At 49.3% G+C, this 23,417-nt stretch overlaps 1 protein-coding gene across 1 annotated transcript in view; it reads left to right on the forward strand.

The window, feature by feature from the left end:
- Positions 1–23,417, forward strand: part of LOC132586340 (RH-like protein) — a 39,606-nt gene that overhangs the window by 12,255 nt on the left and 3,934 nt on the right. The window contains exons 3-8 of the mRNA XM_060258374.1: positions 298–448; positions 5,965–6,112; positions 15,295–15,458; positions 17,736–17,873; positions 19,436–19,572; positions 22,689–22,768. Of these exons, the coding sequence (XP_060114357.1) occupies positions 298–448; positions 5,965–6,112; positions 15,295–15,458; positions 17,736–17,873; positions 19,436–19,572; positions 22,689–22,768 (818 nt within the window). The remainder of the gene's footprint in view (positions 1–297; positions 449–5,964; positions 6,113–15,294; positions 15,459–17,735; positions 17,874–19,435; positions 19,573–22,688; positions 22,769–23,417) is intronic.

Consider the following 23,417-nt stretch of genomic DNA (forward strand, 5'->3'; position numbering starts at 1 on the left):
CAGGAGCCACACATTTCTGATTTCAGCCTCCATCTGCTTCATCCTTGTTCTCTCAGTTACAATGTGCCACGAGAAGGCAAACTTCATTCACCAAGCCAGGGAACAAACCTCATGCACCAAGCCAGGGGGTGTGTGCTTTACTCAGAAAACAGGGCAGCTTGTTGAAAAAAGTGAGTCAAACAATGCTGCAAAGAAAAGTATTCGCTCCTTTTCCTGCCTGATTTGCAGAACAATTCTTTCCAGGCTCCAAATCAATGTTATTTTTTTTCCCCTTCCCTTGTTGTTCCTCCCTGATAGCATCTTAACAGCCACTATGAGCACCCCCACAGTGCTGATTTCAGCTGGAGCTGTTCTTGGGAAAGCCAACCCAATCCAATTGATCTTGATGGCTATGATAGAGGTGACCATTTTCGCCACGAACCGGTGGATTGTTGTGGGTATTCTGCAGGTATGGTAGCCCTCATTGCTACAAAGATTTGCCACAGATGAAAAAGGATTCAGCCTCAACTTTTAGAGGACTTTTCATCTGGGGAGTTATGTACTGGAAGCTAGGCTGCTCTGCTTCCCTCCCTTGGTCTCTAATGAGGTCTCTCTTGGTCTCTAATGAGGTTGTGTTAGCAGGGCAGTCTCGCTCACTCCAACCTATAGGGGATGCTGGAAATTTGTGCGTGGAATTCAGAATCTGTTCCTTTTAAAAAAGGTCATTTGTTTCAGTTTATTTCAATTTATATCCCGCCCTTCCCACCGAAGTGGCTCAGGGCGGCTTACAACACATAAAAACTAACATAGGTTTTGGATTTAAAATACATCAAATTACACCGTTAAAACAGTAAAATGGTAAAACATAAAAACAAGCGATCTATCAGAATACTACACTGAGTTTCTAATGCCAGTTAGTTATAGGCCAGCTGGAAAAGGGCTGTCTTACAGGCCCTGCAGAACTGGCCAAGGTCCCGCAGGGCCCTCACCTCCTCCGGCAGCTGGTTCCACCAGCAAGGGGCCGTTACCGAAAAGGCCCTGTCCCTGGTGGATTTCAGACGGGCCTCATTTGGCCTGGAGATATCAAGCAGATTTTGAGAGCCCGATCTCAGCACTCTCTGGGGAACATGTGGGGAGAGACGGTCCATAAGGTAGGCAGGTCCTAGGCCATATAGGGCTTTAAAGGTAATAACTAGCACCTTGTACCGAACTCGGTATATTATTGGCAGCCAGTGCAGATCCAGAAGCCCTGGCCGAATGTGCTCCCATCTTGGGAGCCCTAATAACAGCCGGGCAGCGGCATTCTGCACTAACTGCAACTTCGGGGTTCGGCACAGGGGCAGCCCCATGTAGAGGGCATTACAGTAATCCAACCTCGAGGTGACCGTTGCATGAATCACCATTGCTAGATCGTCATGCTCCAGGAAAGGAGCCAACTGCCTCGCTCGCCTAAGATGGAAGAATGCGGACTTAGCAGTGGCTGCTATTTGAGCCTCCATTGTTAGGGAAGGCTCCAATAGTACCCCCAAACTCTTGACCTTGTGAGAGGTATAATATTAAGGTTACCAGCCCTTTACTAACAAAAGGTGGGAGGTGGAGGGGGCCAAAACTTGCAAAATCAGTCACACAGCTCTCTAGGAGTTTTGCCTCTCTGTGGGAAAAACCATAGTTATTTAGAGCATTCCTAGAGCATTCTCACCATATGGATTTTGCTTTTGATCCTCTATCTGGAATTGACATTGCTGCAATGAGCTACTCTGTTTCCCTCCCCCTTTCCTTCGCTGTCCACTGTACCTGGGGGTGGGGGACAGGAAGCACTGGCAGATTGCCCACCAATGGAGATAAAACCGCCTCTCCCCATATGAGCCCCCCTCCCTCCCCCCAGGTTCTGAGGTCAGCTGCACAACATTGTCTTGTGATCCCTGGTGGAATGAGCTCCCGCTGGAGATCCAGGCCCTGTGGGACTTACCTAAGTTTCGCAGGACCTGTAAGATGGGGCTCTTCTGCCAGGCTTTTAATTGATCCAGCAGGTGTCCCCTGAAATCACTCCTCCCAGCACCTTACCATCTAAGTGTTTATGTTATGCTGAGCACTACCAGCCTATATGTGGTTTATGACTTGTTGCCAATGATGTGGATCTATTAATTCTGTAATTATGATATTATTTAGTTTGAAGAAGAAGAAGATGAAGAAGATATTGGATTTATATCCCGCCCTCCACTCCAAAGAGTCTCAGAGTGGCTCACAATCTCCTTTCCCTTCCTCCCCCCCCCAACAACAGACACCCTGTGAGGTAGATGAAGATATTGGATTTATATCCCGCCCTCCACTCCGAAGAGTCTCAGAGTGGCTCACAATCTCCTTTCCCTTCCCCCCCCACAACAGACACCCTGTGAGGTAGATGAAGATATTGGATTTATATCCCGCCCTCCACTCCGAAGAGTCTCAGAGCGTCTCACAATCTCCTTTACTGTCCTCCCCCACAACAGACACCTTGTGAGGTGGGTGGGGCTGAGAGGGCTCTCACAGCAGCTGCCCTTTCAAGGACAACCTCTGCCAGAGCTATGACTGACCCAAGGCCATGCCAGCAGTTGCAAGTGGAGTGGGGAATCAAACCCGGATCTTCCAGATAAGAGTCTGCACACTTCACCACTACACCAAACTGCCTCTCTCTGGATGTGGTTTGTTTAATGTTTTTTTTGTAAGGTTTTTAATGTAAGCCTCCCAGAGCCCGCTTGTTGGGTATAGATAAAAAAATTAAATTAAATGGCATCCTTACCCAATATGGATCGAGGCCATAGCTTTTAGGAAAGTGGGGGGGGGGGGATTCTTTGGCACCTTGCATAGTGCTTGAAAATACCCTTTCTTGGACTGCTTTAAGCTCAGTAGGGTAAAAAGGCAGGTGATGCCCGTCTTTCCCTCCCCACCAAAGCTTAACGGAACAAGGGGTGGAGACATTTCTGATCACAGAAACTGTTTTATTTGGGAGGGCAAATTAATCCTTCCCTGCCATCATGGCCCTGTTTCGGATTGCCCTCCCAGCTGCTTTTAGGACCAATTCACACTTCTGACATGTCATTTAGTCATTTTTCTTGTGAGAAGAGAATATTGGAGCCTTATGTAATGAACTGTGAGGTTAGAATGGATAGACTGAGCTGGTATGAAGCAGGCACTTTTCTCTCTTCCTGACTTCAAGACCAGAAATGAGCCCTGTAATGTACTGAGAACCGAGACGGTTTGAAGGCAACATGGTTTATTCAGTAGCACATCACAAGAGAGAGAGCACGCGGGCCGGGTCCCGCTTATATACATTACCCGGAACAGCCCCCTCGTCTGACCAGTCCAATCCTGGTCAGTCAAACTTCCCGCCACAGATCTTGATGGGCGGGGCGTCTGGCGAGCTACATCCGGGGACCCTGGGGTCGCCTCTGTAGCGATCGCCATGCGGTATAATAGCTTTTGTTCAAGACACAACAAGCCCGAAATGTAGAAAAGTGGAATCTGAGTAGGTAAGAGATCCACTGGCACCACTGCTGGGTAAAAGAGGCAAAATGGATTTGATGATGGGGGAGTTCCATGAATGAGCTTCTAGGCATTTTTCCTTGAAAAGAAATAATGGCTAGAACTGTCGATCTGCATTGGGACAGAGCCCTGGAGGGTTTAAGTTCTTCACACTGCTGATCTAAAGCGAACCCACGGAGCTGTTATTTGCCCAGTTGGAGAAATGTGCAGCTGCAATGGATGCCTTTCTGTTTGTCCCGGAATAGGGCCAATAATTACTCCCAGGGGCCATTTCAGATCAGGAAAACAGGGCAGAGCTGGGGCATAAGCCATCTCTTATCTCCTCTTCTGTGGAAACAACTTCAGTAATTTTAAGAACACTCCAAATGGAAGGCAACTCCAAATTCTTCCTCCTCCAATTATTTTTACCATACCAAACCTTTAATGGCATAACAGTCGCAAATAAAAATACACAGAATATAAAAAATTTTAACACTGAAGATAAAATCAAAACGAAACCGAGTTTACAGATGCATTCATACATGGTCAGATTTAAATGTAAGGATGTCAGCCAAAAATTTTGCCACAGCCTCGCTAACCTCCCCCTCAGTATCATTCAATAAATAATAACAGGGTGGCAGAATAGACAAATCTGGGGAGAAAGAAAGCTTGCAAAATAAATCTTTATGGAGGTTATGATAAAAGGAACAATTATTTTTTAATAATGTCTCATACAGTACATTCACAAGTGGACACAAAGTCTCAACTCTCTATTTGCAAAAGGACAACAGCTCAAAAAATGGCTCAAGGCTCAATGGAGTTGTTTATATTGAAGAGGAGATTGTAAAATATACCTTTGCTGAAAGAAACTTCAAAGTAGGATATCAAATCGACCTCCTGTACATTGGAACTCTTCTTCATATTGTGACTTCCTTGTGGGAATATATTCTGTATTGGGATTGTTCCATAAATGAATGTGTATTTATGAATGATGTTTCACCTATAAAAGTTGAGGATTGTAGTACATTACACCTCAGTAATTTTTGGTCACTATAACCATTTGGGTTGTTTATTGCTGCACAATCCTCAGGTGGGGGCAGGGGATCCCTTGGTTTGGAGACCCTCCCCCCACTTCAGGGTCATCAGAAAGCGGGGGTGGGGAGAAGTAAATATATGCAGGAACTCATTTGCATATTAGCCTACACCCCGTGACATCACCATTGCTTCACACAAGGCTTTTTTTTGTAGAAAAAGTCCAGCAGGGACTCATTTGCATATTGGGCCACGCCCCCTGACAGCAAGCTAGCCGGAACTGCGTTCCTGTCCATTCCTGCTCAGAAAAAGCCCTGTCTGCAGGGAACTCTATTATACCCTGTGGAGACCAATTCCCATAGAGTGTAATGGATAATTGATCTGTGGGTATCTCAGGCTCTGGGGGGCTTTTTTTAGGTATAGGCATCAAATTTTCAGCATAGCATCTGGTGCCTCTCCTCAAAACAACCCCCACGTTTCAAAAAGATTGGACCAGGGGTCCAATTCTATGAGCCACCAAAGAAAGTGCCCCATCCTCCAATATTTCCATTGTAGGGAAGGCATTTAAAAGGAGTGTGGTCCCTTTAAATGTGATGGCCAGAACTCTTCTTGGTGTTCAATCATGCTTGTCACACCCTGATCCCACCTCCAAAGTCTCCTGGCTCCATTCTCAAAGTCCCCAGATATTTCTTCAGTTGGACCTGGCAACCCTGGTGTTTCACCTTACCCACAATCCACCCTGTTCCCATATTCTCACCATGTTCTCATGTTCACACATGTAGGTGAAGGAGGCGATAAAAAGCCAAGATATTTGAAGAGGAGGGAGTAGGAACTGCACCATTTTGCTGAGCTCAAGTGGAGGGCCATATTGCAGAATTCTCTTCAGTGATAAACTTGCTGTGAACAGAAAACAAGCTCAGCAGGCAGAGAGGAGAATCTGTCTTCCTGTCATGCTTGTTTCCATGTGCTGGCTTTGGTGTCAAGATTATGGGAATGCGGGGCAAGGGTAGGGGACACTTAGGGGATAACTTCAGTACATGAACAATGGGTTGCCTGCAGGAATCAAGCAGAGAGTGTGAGGGATGAATTAATCACCCCTCCTATAATCACTTCTGAAGATGTTCTCTTCTTCCATTCCTTCACTCTATCTCCAGCCCTGGCTATTAAGGTTGCCAACTTCCAGACAGGAACCGGAGATCTCTTGGAATTACAACTGATTTTGAGACCGCAGAGATCAGTTCTCTGGGGAGAAAATGGCAGCTTTGGAGGTGGACTAGAGTTGCCAGGTCCCCCCTTGCCACAGGTGGGGGATGGGGCCCCGGTGGACTGTATGGCATTTATGACCCAAGGAGGCCCCTCCCCTTCCCAGGCTCCACCCCCAAAATCTCCAGGAATTTCCCAACCCAGAGTTGGCAACCCTAATGAAATGGTGATTTTCTTTATCAATGGCAGGTACCAAACCACTTAAGCCTGATGTACGTCCATGTGTTTGGAACTTATTTTGGGCTGATGATAGCCTGGTGGCTGTATCACCCCTCCCTGAGTCAGAAAGCGGAGAAGGAGACATCAAAGCCAGTCTCTCATTTGTTTGCCATGCTGGGTAAGTCCTTGAGCTGTGCACATATTTTTTGTGGTTTTGGGGGGGATGGGGGCAGTTTTCTTAATGTATCATTTTGCTTTCCTTAGAATATACGACCCAAACTGTTATCCAGGTTGTTTTCCACTGTTACTGGTTTTAAAAGCAAATTTACCATCCTCCAACTCAGTGGCAATGAAATTTTCAGAGGTGGGACCTCCTTCCTTTGTTCCTTGTCAAAACTAGCTAGGATGGCTAAGTAGAGCGTCCTTGTTTAGAGACAGTGATCTTTTTCACACAGCCTAAGTATTCCGGTATGCCAGCTGGTCAGTTACTGAACAGTAACTGGTTTCTGCTGGCTTTTCAGACAGACCCGATTCAGTAACTGGCTGCTACCGGAATACTCTCACCTTTTTGCACAGTCCCGCGGCTGTCCCAGTAGTGAGGCATGCCTGAGTCGTTACTAACAAAGAGCAGCTTCTTCCACTTTTTAACCCCCTTCTTCTGGGTTGAAATTGCTATGGGGCACTGTGTGAAATGTCCAGTATCTAACCGGGGAGCAGTTTTCGCGCCCGTTTTCGCCCGCCGGCACGTGCGATCTCTGGCTTTTTTTTTTTTGGAACGTTGGGCTAAGATCGCTATAGCGCTATAGCAACGTATCATAACAGCGTCACCATAGGGATGCCTGGGCTCCATTAAGATGCCAGATATCGCCGCCGCTGAAACCTGGTAACTTATCTCAATAGAATGTAGCCATCTCTCTGGTGTTGCTGTTGTGATACGTCGCTATAGCGCTATAGCGATCTTTGCCCGACGTTCCAAAAAAAAAATTAATAAGTTGGAGATTGTGAGCGGCAGGCAAAAATGGCTGGCGCTGGTGGAAGCGAGATAAGAGCGGAACAGTGTGAAATGGCTCACTTCAATCACGGAACCCTATCGGGAAAAAAAACATGTGTCTGAAAACTCCCATCCCTGTTTCGGATTACTGCAAGGCAGCACAATACCGACTCCCTTCCGGCTTCCACTGGTAAGTGTGAAAAGGGCCAGTATACCTCAGAATACCAGTTGCTAAGATACAGTGACTGGGAGGATACCTGTCTCTTGGTGCTTCATTTTCTGAGCTTTCCAAGACATCCAGTTACTCTGTCCCATTCACTACCAAATTGTTCTGTAGCCAAAATCACACCAAACCAGAGGTGATCCCAGGGTTTCTGGCTGGCTTGGCGTCAGGGGGTGTGGCCTAATATGCAAGCAAATTCCTTCTGGGCTTTTTCTACAAAAATGCCCTGCACAAAACAATGATGACATCAGGGGGTGTGGCCTAATATGCAAATGAGTTCCTGCTTTTCCTACATAAATAGCCGTGGGTGATTCTCAGTGCTGGTGGAGAAACATCAATGTGCCCAGGGGTTAGCACAAGCTAGGGTGGAAAGCTATTAAAAGTACCAAAAGCTAAGAGTTCAACTGGAGACTATAGAGAGAGCTCTCATACCTTCCTGCAGCTAGAGCTGGGACCCGGCTCTGCAAAGTTCTGAGGAGTGGTGCTCTTCTTGTGTAACAGACTGGTGAGACACATGCTTTTTTCCGCTGGGGAAACATCTGGGTTGAGAGTGGCAGAGCAGCCCTGTTGCATGCTGAAGGTCCCAATTTCAAACCTGGGCATACCTAATGGCAGGTGATGTGAGAGACTGCCACCTGAGACCCTGGGCAGTGGGACTGGGAAATACCTGGAGACTTTGAGGTTGGAGCCTGGGAAGGGTGGAGTTTGAGGATGAGAGGGGCCTCATCAGGATACAATGCCATTGGATGACCCCCCACAAAGCAGCCATTTTCTTTAGGGGAATTGATTTCTGTAGCCTAGAGATCAATTATAACAGCAGGAAAGCCCCAGGTGACAAATGGAGGTTGGCAACCTTACTGGAGAGCCACTGCGCATCTGAGTAGACAATACTGTTTTTGATGGACTGATAGTCGGATTCATTATAAGGCAACGAGTCGCCCAGGGGCTGGCTCTGGCTTCTTTCTTCTGTTTGGGTCCCGGGGGGGGGGGGGGTGGGACTTTGGGGATGCTGGAGGTAGATGGTCCACTTGTCCCACTAACTCCTGGGTTTTCCCCAGAGGCTCTTGTGGTGTAGGAAGCCCTGGATATCTTGGAGGCTTCTCAGACCTGTCCCTTGAGGAGTCTTCCTCTCCCTCCAAGGAGTCCTCCAGCAGGGTCAACATGGAATCACGGCAGAAGCTGACAGCTACTGGGAATTTGTTTCTAGGACTAGTTGGTATTAACGGTTCTTAATGTAGTTGTTTTTGTATTTTCACATTATCTTAAACTGCTTTGATTATAAAAGCAGCTCAGAAATGTAGTGAAGAAATAAATAAACCAAGGGGTGGATCTGATGGGTCCATTCTGCAATGGCGGTACTTTTCCCCAACGCAAGAATGCAGTCTGTGACTCAATCTTCTGGAGCCAGTGGAAGCTTTCCTTGGGCAGTTTGTGCAGGGGGAGAAAGGCTGCAATTAATGGAACAGATCCACAGGATCCAATCACAAGAGCCCATTCACCATGCTAGCCTAAACAGAGTCATACCCTTCAAAGAAGAAGAAGAAGATGATATTGGATTTATATCCCACCCTCCACTCCAAAGAGTCTCAGAGTGGCTCACAATCTCCTTTACCTTCCTCCCCCACAACAGACAACCTGTGAGGTAGATGAAGATACTGAATTTATATCCCGCCCTCCACTCCGAAGAGTCTCAGAGCGGCTCACAATCTCCTTTATCTCCCTCCCCCACAACAGACACCCTGTGAGGTAGATGAAGATATTGGATTTATATCCCGCCCTCCACTCCGAAGAGTCTCAGAGCGGCTCACAATCTCCTTTCCCTTCCTCCCCCACAGCAGACACCCTGTGAGGTAGATGAAGATATTGGATTTAGATCCCGCCCTCCACTCCGAAGAGTCTCAGAGCGGCTCACAATCTCCTTTCCCTTCCTCCCCCACAACAGACACCCTGTGAGGTGGGTGGGGCTGGAGAGGGCTCTCACAGCAGCTGCCCTTTCAAGGACAACCTCTGCCAGATATATGGCTAACCCAAGGCCATTCCAGCAGGTGCAAGTGGAGGCGTGGGGAATCAAACCCGGTTCTCCCAGATAAGAGTCCACACACTTAACCACTACACCAAACTGGCTCACCAAAGTCCACTGACGTCAATGGGATTAGAAAGGGGCAACTGTTCTTAGGATCACATCACGATTCCTCGCTATTGCTTTTGGACCAGCTTGCTACCTGTCAAGAGTTTGCAACCCAAAGTGATGTTAACTTTGGTTCATGCCTGAGACACACCATGGCGTGATGGGCCAGAGGAACAAAACAGCCCAGATATGCTCATCTGGAAATGTTTGGTTTTTTTTAAGCAAGGAGAAGAGAGATTCATGGTTCAGCTGCTTCTAGTGTGTGTTTAAAATGCTAAAGAGAAGGCACAGGAGGCTCTTCTTCAGACTGGAGGCATACTGGAGAACGGAGAGGAAGAATCGGCTTAATTTGGAGAGCCAGTGTGGTGTAGCAGCTGCAGTGTCAGACTAGGATCAGGGAGACACAGCTGCGAATTCAGAATCTGCCATGGAACCTCATTGGATGACCTTGGGCCTGCCACACAATTCCAGACTAATCTACCTCACAGGGATGTCGTTGCACATATAAAACGGAGGAGGGAAGAACAGTGTTGGGAGATGAAATATGAATATTTAAATAAATAAACTCTTTTCATCCACACAGCGATGCCGATTAAAATAAGCCCCAGATGCTATTACTAGCTGTCCTCCCACAAAACAAAACTAAGCCAGGCACGTCAGATCCCCTCTCCTCCCTACTCCGTCCGCAGTTCTTGATCCTAATTGGGTCCTCACTCCTGACCCTCCATCAGAGCAGACGGGCAGAGGCAGGAAGAAGAGTATCAGGAGCATTTCCAGGAGCGGTGGCGCAGCAGTTTGCTCTTTGTGCAGGCTTTTCCAGCCAGAGTCCTGCCTACCTCACATGCCTGCAATAAATTACAAGCTGCTGGCACCTGTTGTTTCTTTGCTTGGGTTCTATTGCTGAGGGAGGTATAGAGTTACACACTCCCTTGATGCATGCTGCCGTTGGGTGACGCTGATGCTGGGCCTCTCTCTCTCTCTCACTGTATAAAGAGAGAGGCCTGGCTTATCATTGGCATGCAGAAAAACAACACGAGACCAAGGGCAACATGAGGAAGAGAGAATGAACAGGGATCCATGCAAATAACAGGATCCTGGCCTCTATCCAGCCTAGAGTTGTCAGCCTCCAGGTGGGGCCTGGAATGCCCTCAGAATTACAAGTAATGTCCCAGTGACAGAGCCCAATTCCCCCCCGGAGGAAATGGCTTGGAGAAACGGAAGTCTTAGAGTGCCATCAGGTAACCCTTGGAGAGCCAGTTTGGTGTAGTGGTGAAGTGTGCGGACTCTTATCTGGGAGAACCGGGTTTGATTCCCCACTCCTCCACTTGCACCTGCTGGAATGGCCTTGGGTCAGCCATAGCTCTGGCAGAGGTTGTCCTTGAAAGGGCAGCTGCTGTGAGAGCCCTCTCAGCCCCACCCACCTCACAGGGTGTTTGTTGTTGGGGAGGAAGGTAAAGGAGATTGTGAGCAGCTCTGAGACTCTTCAGAGTGGAGGGTGAAATATAAATCCAATATCTTCATCTACCTCACAGGGTGTCTGTTGTGGGGGAGGAAGGGAAAGGAGATTGTGAGCCGCTCTGAGAGTCTTTGGAGTGGAGGGCGGGATATAAATCCAATATCTTCTTCTTCTTCTTCTGATGAGTGCTTTCTGTCCCTGAGACTGTCCTCAAAGACACTTCTCCCCAGTTGCCAATAATTTCCGAAACCATTGTTGGCTACTCTATTTAATGCATTTTATGGTGAGGGAAGGTGGCTATTTCCACTGATTCCGCTAGGGTTGCCGAGTCCAACTCAAGAAATATCTGGGGACTTTGGGGGTGGAGCCAGGAGACATTGGGGGCAGAGCCAGAAGCAAGGGTGTGACAAGCGCAACTGAACTCCAAAGGGAGTTCTGGCCATCACATTCAAAAGGACTGCACATCTTTTAAATCCCTTCCCTCCATAGAAAATAATGAAGGATAGGGGCACCTTCTTTTGGGGCTCATAGAATTGGACCCCCTGGTCCAATCTTTTTGAAACTTGGGGGGTATTTTGGGGAGAACTACTGGATGCTATGCTGCAAATTTGGTGCCTCTACCTCAAAAAACAGCCCCCCCCCCGAGCCCCAGATACCCGCGGATCAATTCTCCATTATTTCCTATGAGAATAAGTCACCTTAGGGAATATTAGAGTTCCCTCCCCCGCCCTCCCCTTTCTCTCTCTCTCTCTCTCACTCACACACACACTTAACTGCCTCTGGTCCATCCAAAACGAGGTCTGGAAAGTACAGGGGCTATGCTGCTCTCTTGTACACACACACTCACTTGTCTGAAAGAAACACAAAACAACAAGGGGCTGCACTCTAACGAGGTCTGCTGTTGCTAACCCTTCCCCATGAAGTACTTCCTGCTTCCCGCTCCAGTTTAAAGGAACCCACACATTTTAAAACTGGACCTGTTTGCAGGTCCTGCAGGAGATCTAGAGGTACATGGTGGCTGTGGGGGAAGGGACTTGCCAGCTGGCTGGGGGCGGGGGGGGGGAAGCCTGTAAAACCGAGGGATCCCCCGCTGGGACCTGGGGATTGGGAAGCCTAGATTCTGCCCTCCCACTGCACCCCACTGAGCCCCATGAAGTTTCGTCTGGTCAATAAAGCAGTGCCTCCTATCTGTTATGCAGCAATAGAGAGCAGGGACCCTAGATAGATAGACCCTAGAAAGCCAGTTTGGTGTAGTGGTTAAGTGCGTGGACTCTTATCTGGGAGAACCGGGTTTGATTTCCCCACTCCTCCACTTGCACCTCCTGGAATGGTCTTGGGTAAGCCATAGCTCTGGCAGAGGTTGTCCTTGAAAGGGCAGCTACTGTGAAAGTTCTCTCAGCCCCACCTACCTCACAGGGTGTTTGTTGTGGGGGAAGAAGATATAGGAGATTGTAAGCCGCTCTGAGTCTCTGATTTAGAGAGAAGAGCAGGGTATAAATCTGCAGTTCTTCTTCTTCTGGATCAAGGTTTCCTAAACTTTTCTTTCCCATGGCCCGGTTATTTTTACACTTCTCCTTCTTGGCCCACTAAAATTTGGGTGTGGAGCCAGGAGACTTTGGGGGTGGAGCTGGGAGACAGGAATTATGTCATTTCTTGTGGTGTCAAGGACCAAGTGATGTAGGGTTGCCAAGTCCAATTCAAGAAATATCTGGGGACTTTGGGGGTGGAGCCAGGAGACTTTGGGGGTGGAGCCAGGAGACATTGGGGTGGAGCCAGGAACAAGAGTGTGACAAGCATAACTGAACTCCAAGAGAGTTCTGGCCATCACATTTAAAGGGACAGCACACCTTTTTAAATGTCTTCCTTCCATAGGAAATATTGAAGGATAAGGGCACCTTCTTTTGGGGCTCATAGAATTGGACCCCCTGGTCCAATCGTTTTGAAATTTGGGGGATACTTTGGGGAGAGGCACTAGATACTATATTGAAAATTTGGTGCCTCTACCTCAAAAAACAGCTCCCCCAGAGCCCCCAAAACCTCCAGATCAATTCCCCATTATACCCTATGAGAAGACGTTTCCCTCTCCACCCCCCTCCCCCCCGCCCGCCCCCCCCCCATTTCTGGGAAATCTGATGCAGGGGACAGAACTCACTCACCTCCGGAGGTGCAAAGGCACATGGTCCTTTGGGGGCGTGGCTGGGCTCCCCTCCCTTCACCGGCCAGCTGACTGGGGGCGGGAAGCAGCCTGAGAAAACGGAAGAGCTCTGGCTGCTGCGATCGGGGCTGGGTGGGAAGGGCTGCCGTTCTCCCCCCTCCCCTCCCCCCGCTTTCCCTTTTATGGCCAGCGGGGGGAGGAGGCTCCAAATCGGGAGTCTCCAGGCCTAGCGGGGGATTTGGGAACCCTAAAGTGATGTCACTTCCGGGGCACACTGAACCAAAACTCCACCTTTTCCTATGATGTCTCTTCCAGGGCACTCCCCCAAACCTGCCTTTTCTTCAGAAGTAAATTCGTTTTCAGAAAAATCTCTCTGAAACTCATGCTGAGCCAAAATGGGGGTAGAAAGTGGGTGGTCCTCTCTTTTCACCCCCACACCTGCATACACCTATCTGTTTGTATATTCTTCTCCAGCTTGCAAGCACTCCTAATGCCCATGTTCAGTTGCCTGCACCACCTACACATCCCTTCCTCAACAGCACTGGCCAGTGTATGCAGTTGGGAGTGCTGTTGCCATTGCCATCAGGAATGACAGCACTGTGTATCACCCACACTGGGCCCTGGCAGCTGCTCTACCTCAAACTATGCTGACACATTTAGTAGGCCCTTCCTTCAGCTGCTACTACTGGAACCATGTCTCAAGCTACAACCAAGCTTGCTTGGTTTCAAGAAAATCTTTCGACAGCTATTTTTCATACTTTTATTTGGTTGAAACACTAGGAAATTGCTGTGAAAGGTAGCAGAGAATTGTACTGCAAGTAATGAATTAATTTCAAGTTATATGAAGTTCATACAAGCTTTTTTGCAGTTATCCCAAAAAGGATATTTATGAGAGGCTTGCAGCTTTTTACTGGCTGTGTTTCCCATGCCTTTAAAAGCAACCTGTTGTGCAGATACTTAGCCAGTGAACTACTTTCATCCTTTTTAATATCTACAGGAGGAGTTTAATTTTGGTGTCAGACAGCTGTTAAAAGCAGGACCAGTAAAATGGTGCCAAGTTCATAGTGCCATCTCTTCCAGTGCTGTTGAGATATACCGCAGTAATCTCCAATAATCTCTTTCTGCCCCACACCTCTTACTCTCACTCACTCACACAGAAATCTCATAGAAGGCCACCTGGCTACAACTGGGGGTGCCAGTGTTTCATTGGCAGAGCTCCTATGTCTGCAACAACAGTATGATGAACAGAAAAGAACTCTGCAAATCCCTTCAGTAAATCTTATTAATTGTATTTTGTGGCGTTCTTGGGGGTTTGGGCCTTCAATCTGAATCCAGTGCTTTGGCCCTATTGGGAACAACTACCCAAGTAATTTTTGGAACTTGCAAGCATCCCACCTTGCAGGGATGATTTTTTGATCTTAGACTTGGGAGGGCTAGAGACTCAGCCCCTTGGTCTCTGGCTGACAGGTTAGTTAAGGGGACTGATGTTAGCTTGTTACCTTGGGGTAGTGAGAGGAGTCATACTCCAGCACTCTGTGCTTTTATTCTTGACCAACCTGTCACCCTTAAATAAAAGAGCTTTTGACAATATCATCTGAAGTACTGACTATACTACATCTTCTGCAGATCTGGAGAGTGCAACACTAACACACACCTACACACTCACAACCAGCAATACATTTTGCAACAAACAGCTTTCATTTTTTAAAAGCCTGCATTTCCTATGAGGATCTCTGAGTGGTTTGGGAAACCCTGAGTGGGTATGTGTGTTTTTTTTTTTACTTTATTTTGTTCTCAAAACAACCTTGTGAGGTAAGTTAAGCAGAGAGAGAACGGGCGTTTTCGCACTGACCTTATGCCGGAGCGACGTCCCTCTTCACCGCGCAGCGTCTGCGCGGATTTCGCACTAATTGCTCCACAGAACCCGGAAGAGCCGTAAAGTCCCGCGGCTTTTGCGTCGCAAATGTAAACCGCCAAAAACCAGTTTACATTTGCGACACAAAAGCCGCGGGACTTTGCGGCTCTTCCGAGTTCTGTGGAGCAATTAGTGCGAAATCCGCGCAGACGCTGCGCGGTGAAGAGGGACGTCGCTCCGGCGTAAGGTCAGTGTGAAAACGCCCAATGATTGCTTCAAGGTTTCATGGTAAACAGGGTCTCCCACCTCCCAGTCCAGCGCTCAAACTGCTACATTACAAAAGTGAGTTTGCTTGCACAGTTAGTGGAGTTTCAGGCGGCAGGATTTTAACATGGAAATGACAGCTTCTTGGTGGCTGATCTATAATAATGGCTTTGTGCACAGTGGGCTATCTAAGCAAAGAGGGCTGTCGAAGGAAGTCTTTGAATGGTTTGAAGGCTTGCAAGGGCACTAATGATCACCATTCATCTTGGGGTGGGGGGATCTCTCCAGGTACTCTCTTTCTCTGGATGTTCTGGCCCAGCTTCAATTCAGTCCTGATTGATGGAAGGCTCAGAAGTGTCGCCATCTACAATACCTATTTTGCAATCGCTTCAAGCACCGTTGCTGCCTTTGCACTTTCGGTGGCTACCCACAAAGATGGAAAGATCAGCATGGTGAGTGAGAACTCTTCAGAAGAAAGATGCTTTTAAAATTCTTCATAATATAGACATTACATTACATTTTCAGGCGTACTTGGTTCTCCCATTTACCTGCCTGGGTTGGGGCCATCCCCAGTCCCAATTTCACACCCTTGGGTTATTGAGAAGTAGGAGGAAAAATGGCCACCACACAGTGACTCTTTAGGAATCCCCCTATCCTTACCATAGAGGATAGGGAAGGCAACCTAGGTTGTCACCCAGAAGTGAAATCACATTGTCCCCAACCTCTAGCCTCTGAAAGCACTGCCTCCCCGTATCTCCTGCTAATTGACAAGGAAGTGTTGAGAACTCTTGGTGTACCTGTGGAGAGTATCTAATAGCAAAATGTGTGGGCCATGTATACTGACAAGGGAGAAGTATCTATGTCCTTGGGATATGTTGAGAAATACATCTTTGTAAATTAACGAAAGAGAGAGAGAGAGGGAAAATCCACTCCTAAAAAAGTTTAGTGAAGACTAAGCAACACACAATGCAGGTGAGAGGCAGGAACGAAACAGGTGCAAGAGAGCTCCATCAGTTTGCAAAAATGTAAATTGTACAGATGTTGCACTTGCAATCTGGATCAGGGCCATTGGCCTGCTTAAGCCCCTAAAAGTTTATAGAAGCTTGGGGCGGGTTGAAGTCAGAGGAATTTCACAGGAGTGTATCCCCACCCCACAATTTCTCAGAGGCCCCTAACTTGGACTCAGCTTCCTGTGTTCAAGAGGGTTGCCAACCTGTAAGTGGGGCCAGGAGAATTCTCGCAGAATTGTAATTGATCTCCAGACAGCAGAGATTAGTTCCTCTGGAGAAAATGGCTTCTTTGGTGGTTGATGCTAAGGCATGATACACCACTGAGTTCCTGCCCTCCCCAAACCCCTCCTTCCTAGGTAGGGTTGCCAATCCCAAGTTAGGGGCAGAGGATCCCCTGGTTTGGAGGCCCTCCCCCTGCTTCAGGGTTATCATAAAGCGGGGTAGGGGAAGGGAAATGACTACTGGACACTCCATTATTCCCTATGGAGACTAGTCTCCATAAGGAATAATGGAGAATTAATCTGTGGGTATCTGCGGCTATGAAGGGTCTATTTTTTTTAGGTAGAAGCACCAGATTTTCGCCTCCAGGTCCCCAGATATTTCCTGAGTCAGACCTGGCAACCTTATCTGGGGGGTGGAGCCAGGATTAAGGTTGTGACAAGCATGATTAAACTCCGATGGGAGTTCTGGCCATCACATTTAAAGGGACCATGGTCCTTTCAAACGCCTTCCCTTCATTGGAAATAATAGAGGATGGCGCACCTTCTTTGGAGCTCACAGAATTGGACTCCCTGGTCCAATCTTTTTGAAACTTGGGGCATTTTTTGAGGAGACGCACCAGATGCTATGCTGAAAATTTGATGCCCCTACCTCAAAAAAGAGGCCCCCCGAGCCCCAGATATCCACAGATCGAGGCTCCATTATACCGTATGGGAATCAGTCTCCATAGGGAATAATGGAGTGCCCAGCAGACATTTCCCCCCCTCCCCCCACTTTCTGATGATCCCAAGGGGGGTCGGCCTCCAAACCAGGGGATCTGCCCTGCTCCCAATTGGGGATTGGCAACCATACTCCTTCCCTTGGCTCCACCCACAAATCTCCAGGAATTCCGCAACCCAGAGCTGGCCCTTGGAACTTCATGTTTTTAGCTGCATCTATGACACATCTTGCAGGCATACTGTGTGTTTGTGAAGTTGCAAATGCATTTCTGCCTTGTTCAGAGTGTGAAGTGGCCAAGCCAGGTTGTAGCCATATCCTTTGCAGCCATATCAGGGGCCAAAGGAGGACAAAACCAGGCACAATCAGGAAACCTGAGGGCAAAGAAGCAGGGATGAAGCCAGCAGACCTGATAAGCTCTGGGCCCAAGGAGGATTGTGCTGAACCAAACCAACATCAGGAAGCCACAAATGCCCAGGACACAGCTAAGAAGTTTTAACTGGGGTTACTGAAGCCTGTGGGCTGGTCCACTCCTGATCTCCCTGCCACAAAAAGCTGTACCAGCTAATTCCTATACATCAGGGGTGGCCAATGGTAGCTCTCCAGATGTTTTTTTTGCCTACAACTCCCATCAGCCCCAGCTATTGGCCATCCTGGCTGGGGCTGATGGGAGTTGTAGGCAAAAAAAATCTGGAGAGCTACCGTTGGGCATCCCTGCTATATACATCATTAGACTGCAGTTCAATATTGGCAGCCAACTTTTATTTTTCTTTTGTTCCTAAGGCCCACATCCATAATGCTGCACTGGCTGGTGGTGTTGCTATTGGCTTTTCAGCTTCCAGCATCCAGTATCCTTGGATCGCAATAACATTGGGTCTCTTGGCTGGGACCATCTCCATACTGGGGTCTGTGTTTTTGCAGGTAACATATTGCAAGTTTGAGCAGTCCAGTTCAGGGGAGGTGGGAACCATGAGAACTCGGATTCCTGGATTCTTTTGCTGGTGGGAGGAGATATGTTACAGATCAGGGTCTGTAAGGCTCTGCCTTACTGAGCAGAGAATGCAAAGACTCTGAGGAAGAGTGGGTTATGATCCTTGAACCATCCCCAAAGGCAAAATTGGGGGGCCCTACAGAGGTGTTCTCCAACTTCCAGGAACCCCAAGAGACTGGGCCAATTCTTTGACCTGGAAGGTAACTCGACAGTATCTGAACCCCCACCCTAAAACCTCTCCTCAAATGACCTCTCAGGTCCCACGAGGCCCAGAAACATTCCAGCACCGTCAGAACATTTGCCACCATGAACAGATGGGGCACCTTAAGGCCAACAGTCCATTCCAAAGAGGTGGGGTTGAAGTCTCTCCTCCTGGGAGGTGTACTTAGTTACTCTTCAATGGGGATGGGACCACTTTACAGTACCACAACTTTCCCCATGGTTTTGTTGAATTAGTATCAGTGGTCTTCTGCCTTGATACTTTCTTCCCACTCCTGCCACCATAATCCTCCTGGAAACAAAGTATCATCTGAAGAGGTCCTTTTTGGCCTAGTTCCCTTTTAGGATCCGAGTACCACATTCAGACTGCAGGACTAACCTCCGGACTGCGCCAAGGAATGTTCAAACTTTCTCTGTGCCACTCATCTTACAACAAAAGCAATCAATTAAGCATAATTCATATGGTATTTCTTAATTTTACATAATGTACCAGGCAATTTTTACCATTTTGAAAAAAATTGTTGTAGTTTTACTAGTTATTTGGGATGAGGAATGAGGACACTGACACCCCACCCCCCCAAAAAAAATCTTGTCCCTCTACCTGCTTAATGCTTGAAAGCCACTGCCCACACACTTTCGAGCATATCCTTGTGGCAATAAGGGCTAGAAGTGTGTCCTTAAAAATTAAAGCTTAGGTTTTTCTGGATAGTGTATTTTGCTCCCAAGTGCCTCTGTGGTTCTACATCAGTGTGACACACACACAATCCTGTGTTCAGCAAACTATGTCCCATTATTTGGGTTTGTAGAATCTTTTGGGCTCAAGTGCCGTGTTCTACTGGAGAAAGTTTTTGTTCCAGACTTTTGGTTCTCAGCTGCGGAGAACATCCTCAGTGGCGTTGCAGCCGGAGCAGGCGCTCAGACCTTCTTGGCTGCTGTGCATTGAGTGGGGCCAGGGCTGCTGGAGAGCTGCTATTGAGTGAGCCCTGGCCTCACTCAATGCACAGCAGCCAAGAAGGTCAGAGCACCTGCTCCGGCTGCAACGCCGCTGAGGATGTTCTCCGCAGCTGAGAACGATACGTCTGGAAAAAAAACTTTCTCCAGTAGAACACGGCACTTGAGCCCGAAAGATTCTACAAACCCTAATGATGATGCCAGCCGTGAAAACCTGAAATCTTTTATATGTCCCATTAAACAGATTGTCTTTAACCTGCAATTTAAACACTTAATTCAGTGTCTCTTTTCTATTTTTTTAATATGTCCCTTTGAAATCCAGAAATGCTTGAATACTTATCTGAGGATCCATGATACCTGTGGAGTCCATTCCACATTCGGCTTGCCCAGCTTGCTTGGTGGGGTAGCCCACATCGTTCTTACCATAGCAGACCACTGGGGATCCAGCACCCAGTCTCAGTAAGTAATGCAGCCCCCCCCCCCCCAATCTGGCATCTCTAGGGTTGCCAAGTCCAATTCAAGAAATATCTGGGGACTTTGGGAGTGGAGCCAGGAGACTTTGGGGGTGGAGCCAGGAGACATTAAGGGTGGAGCCAAGATCAAGGCTGTGACAAGCATCATTGAACTCCAAAGGGAGTTCTTGCCATCACATTTAAAGGGACGGCACACCTTTTCAATTCCTTCCTTCCATAGGAAATAATGAAGGATAGGGGCACCTTCTTTTGGGGCTCATAGAATTGGACCCCCTGGTTCAATCTTTTTGAAACTTGGGGGGTATTTTGGGGAGAGGCACTAGATGTTATATTGAAAATTTGGTGCCTCTACCCCAAAAAACAGCACCCCCAGAGCCCCAGATACCCGTGGATCAATTCTCCATGATTTTCTATGGGAATAAATCTCCATAGGGATTAATAGAGTTCCCAGCTAGGGTGGCCAGACCGTCCCGGTCTCCCGGGACTTTCCTGGTTCTGGCCACCAATTCCCGGCTCCCGGGCTGCCTATACCGGGACCATTACAAAGTCCCGGTATAGCCAGTGGGGAGCCGGCGGGCCACGCGCGCGGGCCGGGAAGGCGGGGAGTGAGGCAGCCAGCGTCCCTGCGCGTGCGCACAGCGGTGTGCGCACGCGCAGGGATGCTGGCTGCCTCACTCCCCGCCTTCCCCGCCCGCGCGCGGGGTCCGGAGAGGCCGGCGCTGGTCCCTGGAGGCCTCCAGAGGCCAGCGCCGGCAGCGTGGAGAGGCCGGCGCTGGTCCCTGGAGGCCTCCAGAGGCCAGCGGAGGCATCGTGGAGAGGCCTGCGCTGGTCCCTGGAGGCCTCCAGAGACCAGCGCCGGCCTCTCCGGCCTCCGCAGCCGCCGCCAGCCCCGCCAGCAGCCCGGAGGAGAGGCCGCCACCGCCCTGGATCCAGGTAAGCCAAAAGCGGGGGGGGGCGGCTGGCGGGGGGGGCGGCTGGCCTTCCTTCTTTCCTTCCCTCCCTCCCTCCCTCCTTCCTCCCTCCTTCCTTTCTTCCTTCCTTCCCTCCCTCCCTCCCTCCCTCCTTCCTCCCTCCCTCCTTCCTTTCTTCCTTCCTTCCCTCCCTCCCTCCTCCCTTCCTTCCTTTCTTCCTTCCCTCCTTCCCTCCCTCCTCCCTTCCTTCCCTCCCTCCCTCCTCCCTTCCTGACTGAATGGGCCACTGGCCTGATCCAACAGGGCTTCTCTTATGTTCTTATGTGACACAGTGTGTTGGACTGGATGGGCCACTGGCCTGATCCAACAGGGCTTCTCTTATGTTCTTATGTGACACAGAGTGTTGGACTGGAGGGGCCACTGGCCTGATCTAACAGGGCTTCTCTTATGTTCTTATGTGACACAGTGTGTTGGACTGGATGGGCCACTGGCCTGATCCAACAGGGCTTCTCTTATGTTCTTATGTGACGCAGAGTGTTGGACTGGATGGGCCACTGGCCTGATCCAACAGGGCTTCTCTTATGTTCTTATGTGACAATACTGACTTTGGTGGACCCAAGCACTGATTCAGTGTAAGGGAGCTTTGTGTTTGTGACTGGAGTGGACAATACTGACTTTGGTGGACCCAAGCACTGATTCAGTGTAAGGGAGCTTTGTGTTTGTGTCTTCTGGTGCAATTTTGTTCTCAGATCCTGTATTTACTTCATCAGTATATGGGATAAGGCACTTTCTCAACTGTGCTGCATAATGCAGCCTATTTATTTTGTCCTGTTGGCTCTGTTGGCTCTATCTGCGCCACCTTCATCACTTTCGGGGTGTGGATCCCCCAGTGGGGTGGTCTCGCGACTCCCTCCGCCGGCTGTTTCTGATAGCCCTGCGCCCCCTCTTTCATTTGATATGTGTCCCGTGCGGGTGCCACCCTCCCGCCGGGAGATGCCGCAAAATGAGCCCCCTTGAGGCTTATGGCGGCAGGGCTCGGGGGAAGCGAGCTAGACTGCTGTTCTTTTGAGGGGTCATAGAGTGTTTCGAGCCCGTCCCTGTGGCATCGGTCCCATCGTTGTGGGGCCCAGGGGGCCGGCGCAGCGGCACGCTGAAGCAGCCTGTCGGTCACTTCCGGGTTCCTGTCCTGCATCTCGACCTGTGACAGGCTGCTTCGGCGTGCTGCTGCGCCGGCCCCCTGGGTCCCACAACGATGGGACCGATGCCACAGGGACGGGCTCGAAACACTCTATAACCCCTCAAAAGAACAGCAGTCTAGCTCGCTTCCCCCGAGCCCTGCCGCCATAAGCCTCAAGGGGGCTCATTTTGCGGCATCTCCCGGCAGGAGGGTGGCACCCGCACGGGACACATATCAAATGAAAGAGGGGGCGCAGGGCTATCAGAAACAGCCGGCGGAGGGAGTCGCGAGACCACCCCACTGGGGGATCCACACCCCGAAAGTGATGAAGGTGGCGCAGATAGAGCCAACAGAGCAAACAGGACAAAATAAATAGGCTGCATTATGCAGCACAGTTGAGAAAGTGCCTTATCCCATATACTGATGAAGTATATACAGGATTTGAGAACAAAATTGTTTCCGGCGGTGATATTTGGGGGATTTTTGGGGACGTCACAGGAAGTGGTGTGAAGTCACTTCCTGTTTCCGGCAGTGGCATTTGGGGGAAATGATGTCATTTGGGGGAAGTGATGTCACAGGAAGTGATGTCACTTCCCGTTTCCGGCAGGTGACGCGGGGAAATGATGTCACAGGAAGTGGTGTCACTTCCTGTTTCCGGCGGTGGCATGACGTCACCGGAAGTGATGTCACTTCCTGTTTCCGGCGGCGCACACGCTCTGCGCGCGCGCACCCCTACCTTCCACCCCCCCCCCAAGGTGTCCCTGGCTGGCCTTCAGACATTATGGTCACCCTATTCCCAGCAGACATTTCCCTCCCCCTCCCCCCGCTTTCTGACAACCCTGAAGCGGGGGGAGGGGCTCCAAACCGGGGGATCCCCTGCCCCCACCTGGGGATTGGCAACCCTAGGCATCTCACATGCAAGGCCACAGAGCCACATCTCCTCCCCTTTTTGGAACAGCAACAAACGATTGACACTTTGCTGGTTTCTGAAATTTTGTTTTTCTAAACTTGCAGCTGGGGTTACGTGGCGTTGATGGAACTTGGTGCCCTCTCTCTGAGCATTGTCCTAAGTCTTGTAGCTGGTCTTGTTACAGGTTTGTATCATCCTGATTCTCTGTGGAGTACAAACAAGCAAATGAAGATGTAGGACTGGATGGGGGGGGGGGTGGTGGAGTCCATAACAGAGAGATTTAGGTGGAAACCATTGGTATATCGGTGATGTAGAGACCAATGGGCTTTGATAAGGTCAACCAAAGATAAGGTGCAGAAAAAGTAGATTCCATGGATTTTTCAGTACCCCCAGGCAACTGTTAACACCTAGTCAGGGCTTTTTTTTTTTTTAGTAGGAGCGCACAGGAGCGCAGTTCCGGCTGGCTTGGCATCAGGGTGTGTGATTTAATATGCAAAAGAGCTCTTGGTGGGCTTTTTCTTTTTAAAAAGCCCTGTGTGAAACAATGGTGATGTCAGGGGTGTAGCCTAGGGTTGCCAATCCCCAGGTGGGGGCAGGGGATCCCCCGGTTTGGAGACCCTCCCCTCGCTTCAGGGTAGGGTTGCCAAGTCCAATCCCAGAAATATCTGGGGACTTTGGGGGTAGAGCCAGGAGACTTTGGGGGTGGAGCCAGAGACACTGGGGTGGAGCTAGGGGGGAGGGGGGCAGCAAGTCTCGGAGCAGGCGACACCGCTGCGCAGCTGCCGCCTCTTCTCCACTCGCCGTGGCTGGGGTGGAGCCAGGAGACACTGGAG

This window comes from Heteronotia binoei, chromosome 17 (assembly GCF_032191835.1).
Source record: "Heteronotia binoei isolate CCM8104 ecotype False Entrance Well chromosome 17, APGP_CSIRO_Hbin_v1, whole genome shotgun sequence".
Taxonomy (NCBI): Eukaryota; Metazoa; Chordata; class Lepidosauria; order Squamata; family Gekkonidae; genus Heteronotia; species Heteronotia binoei.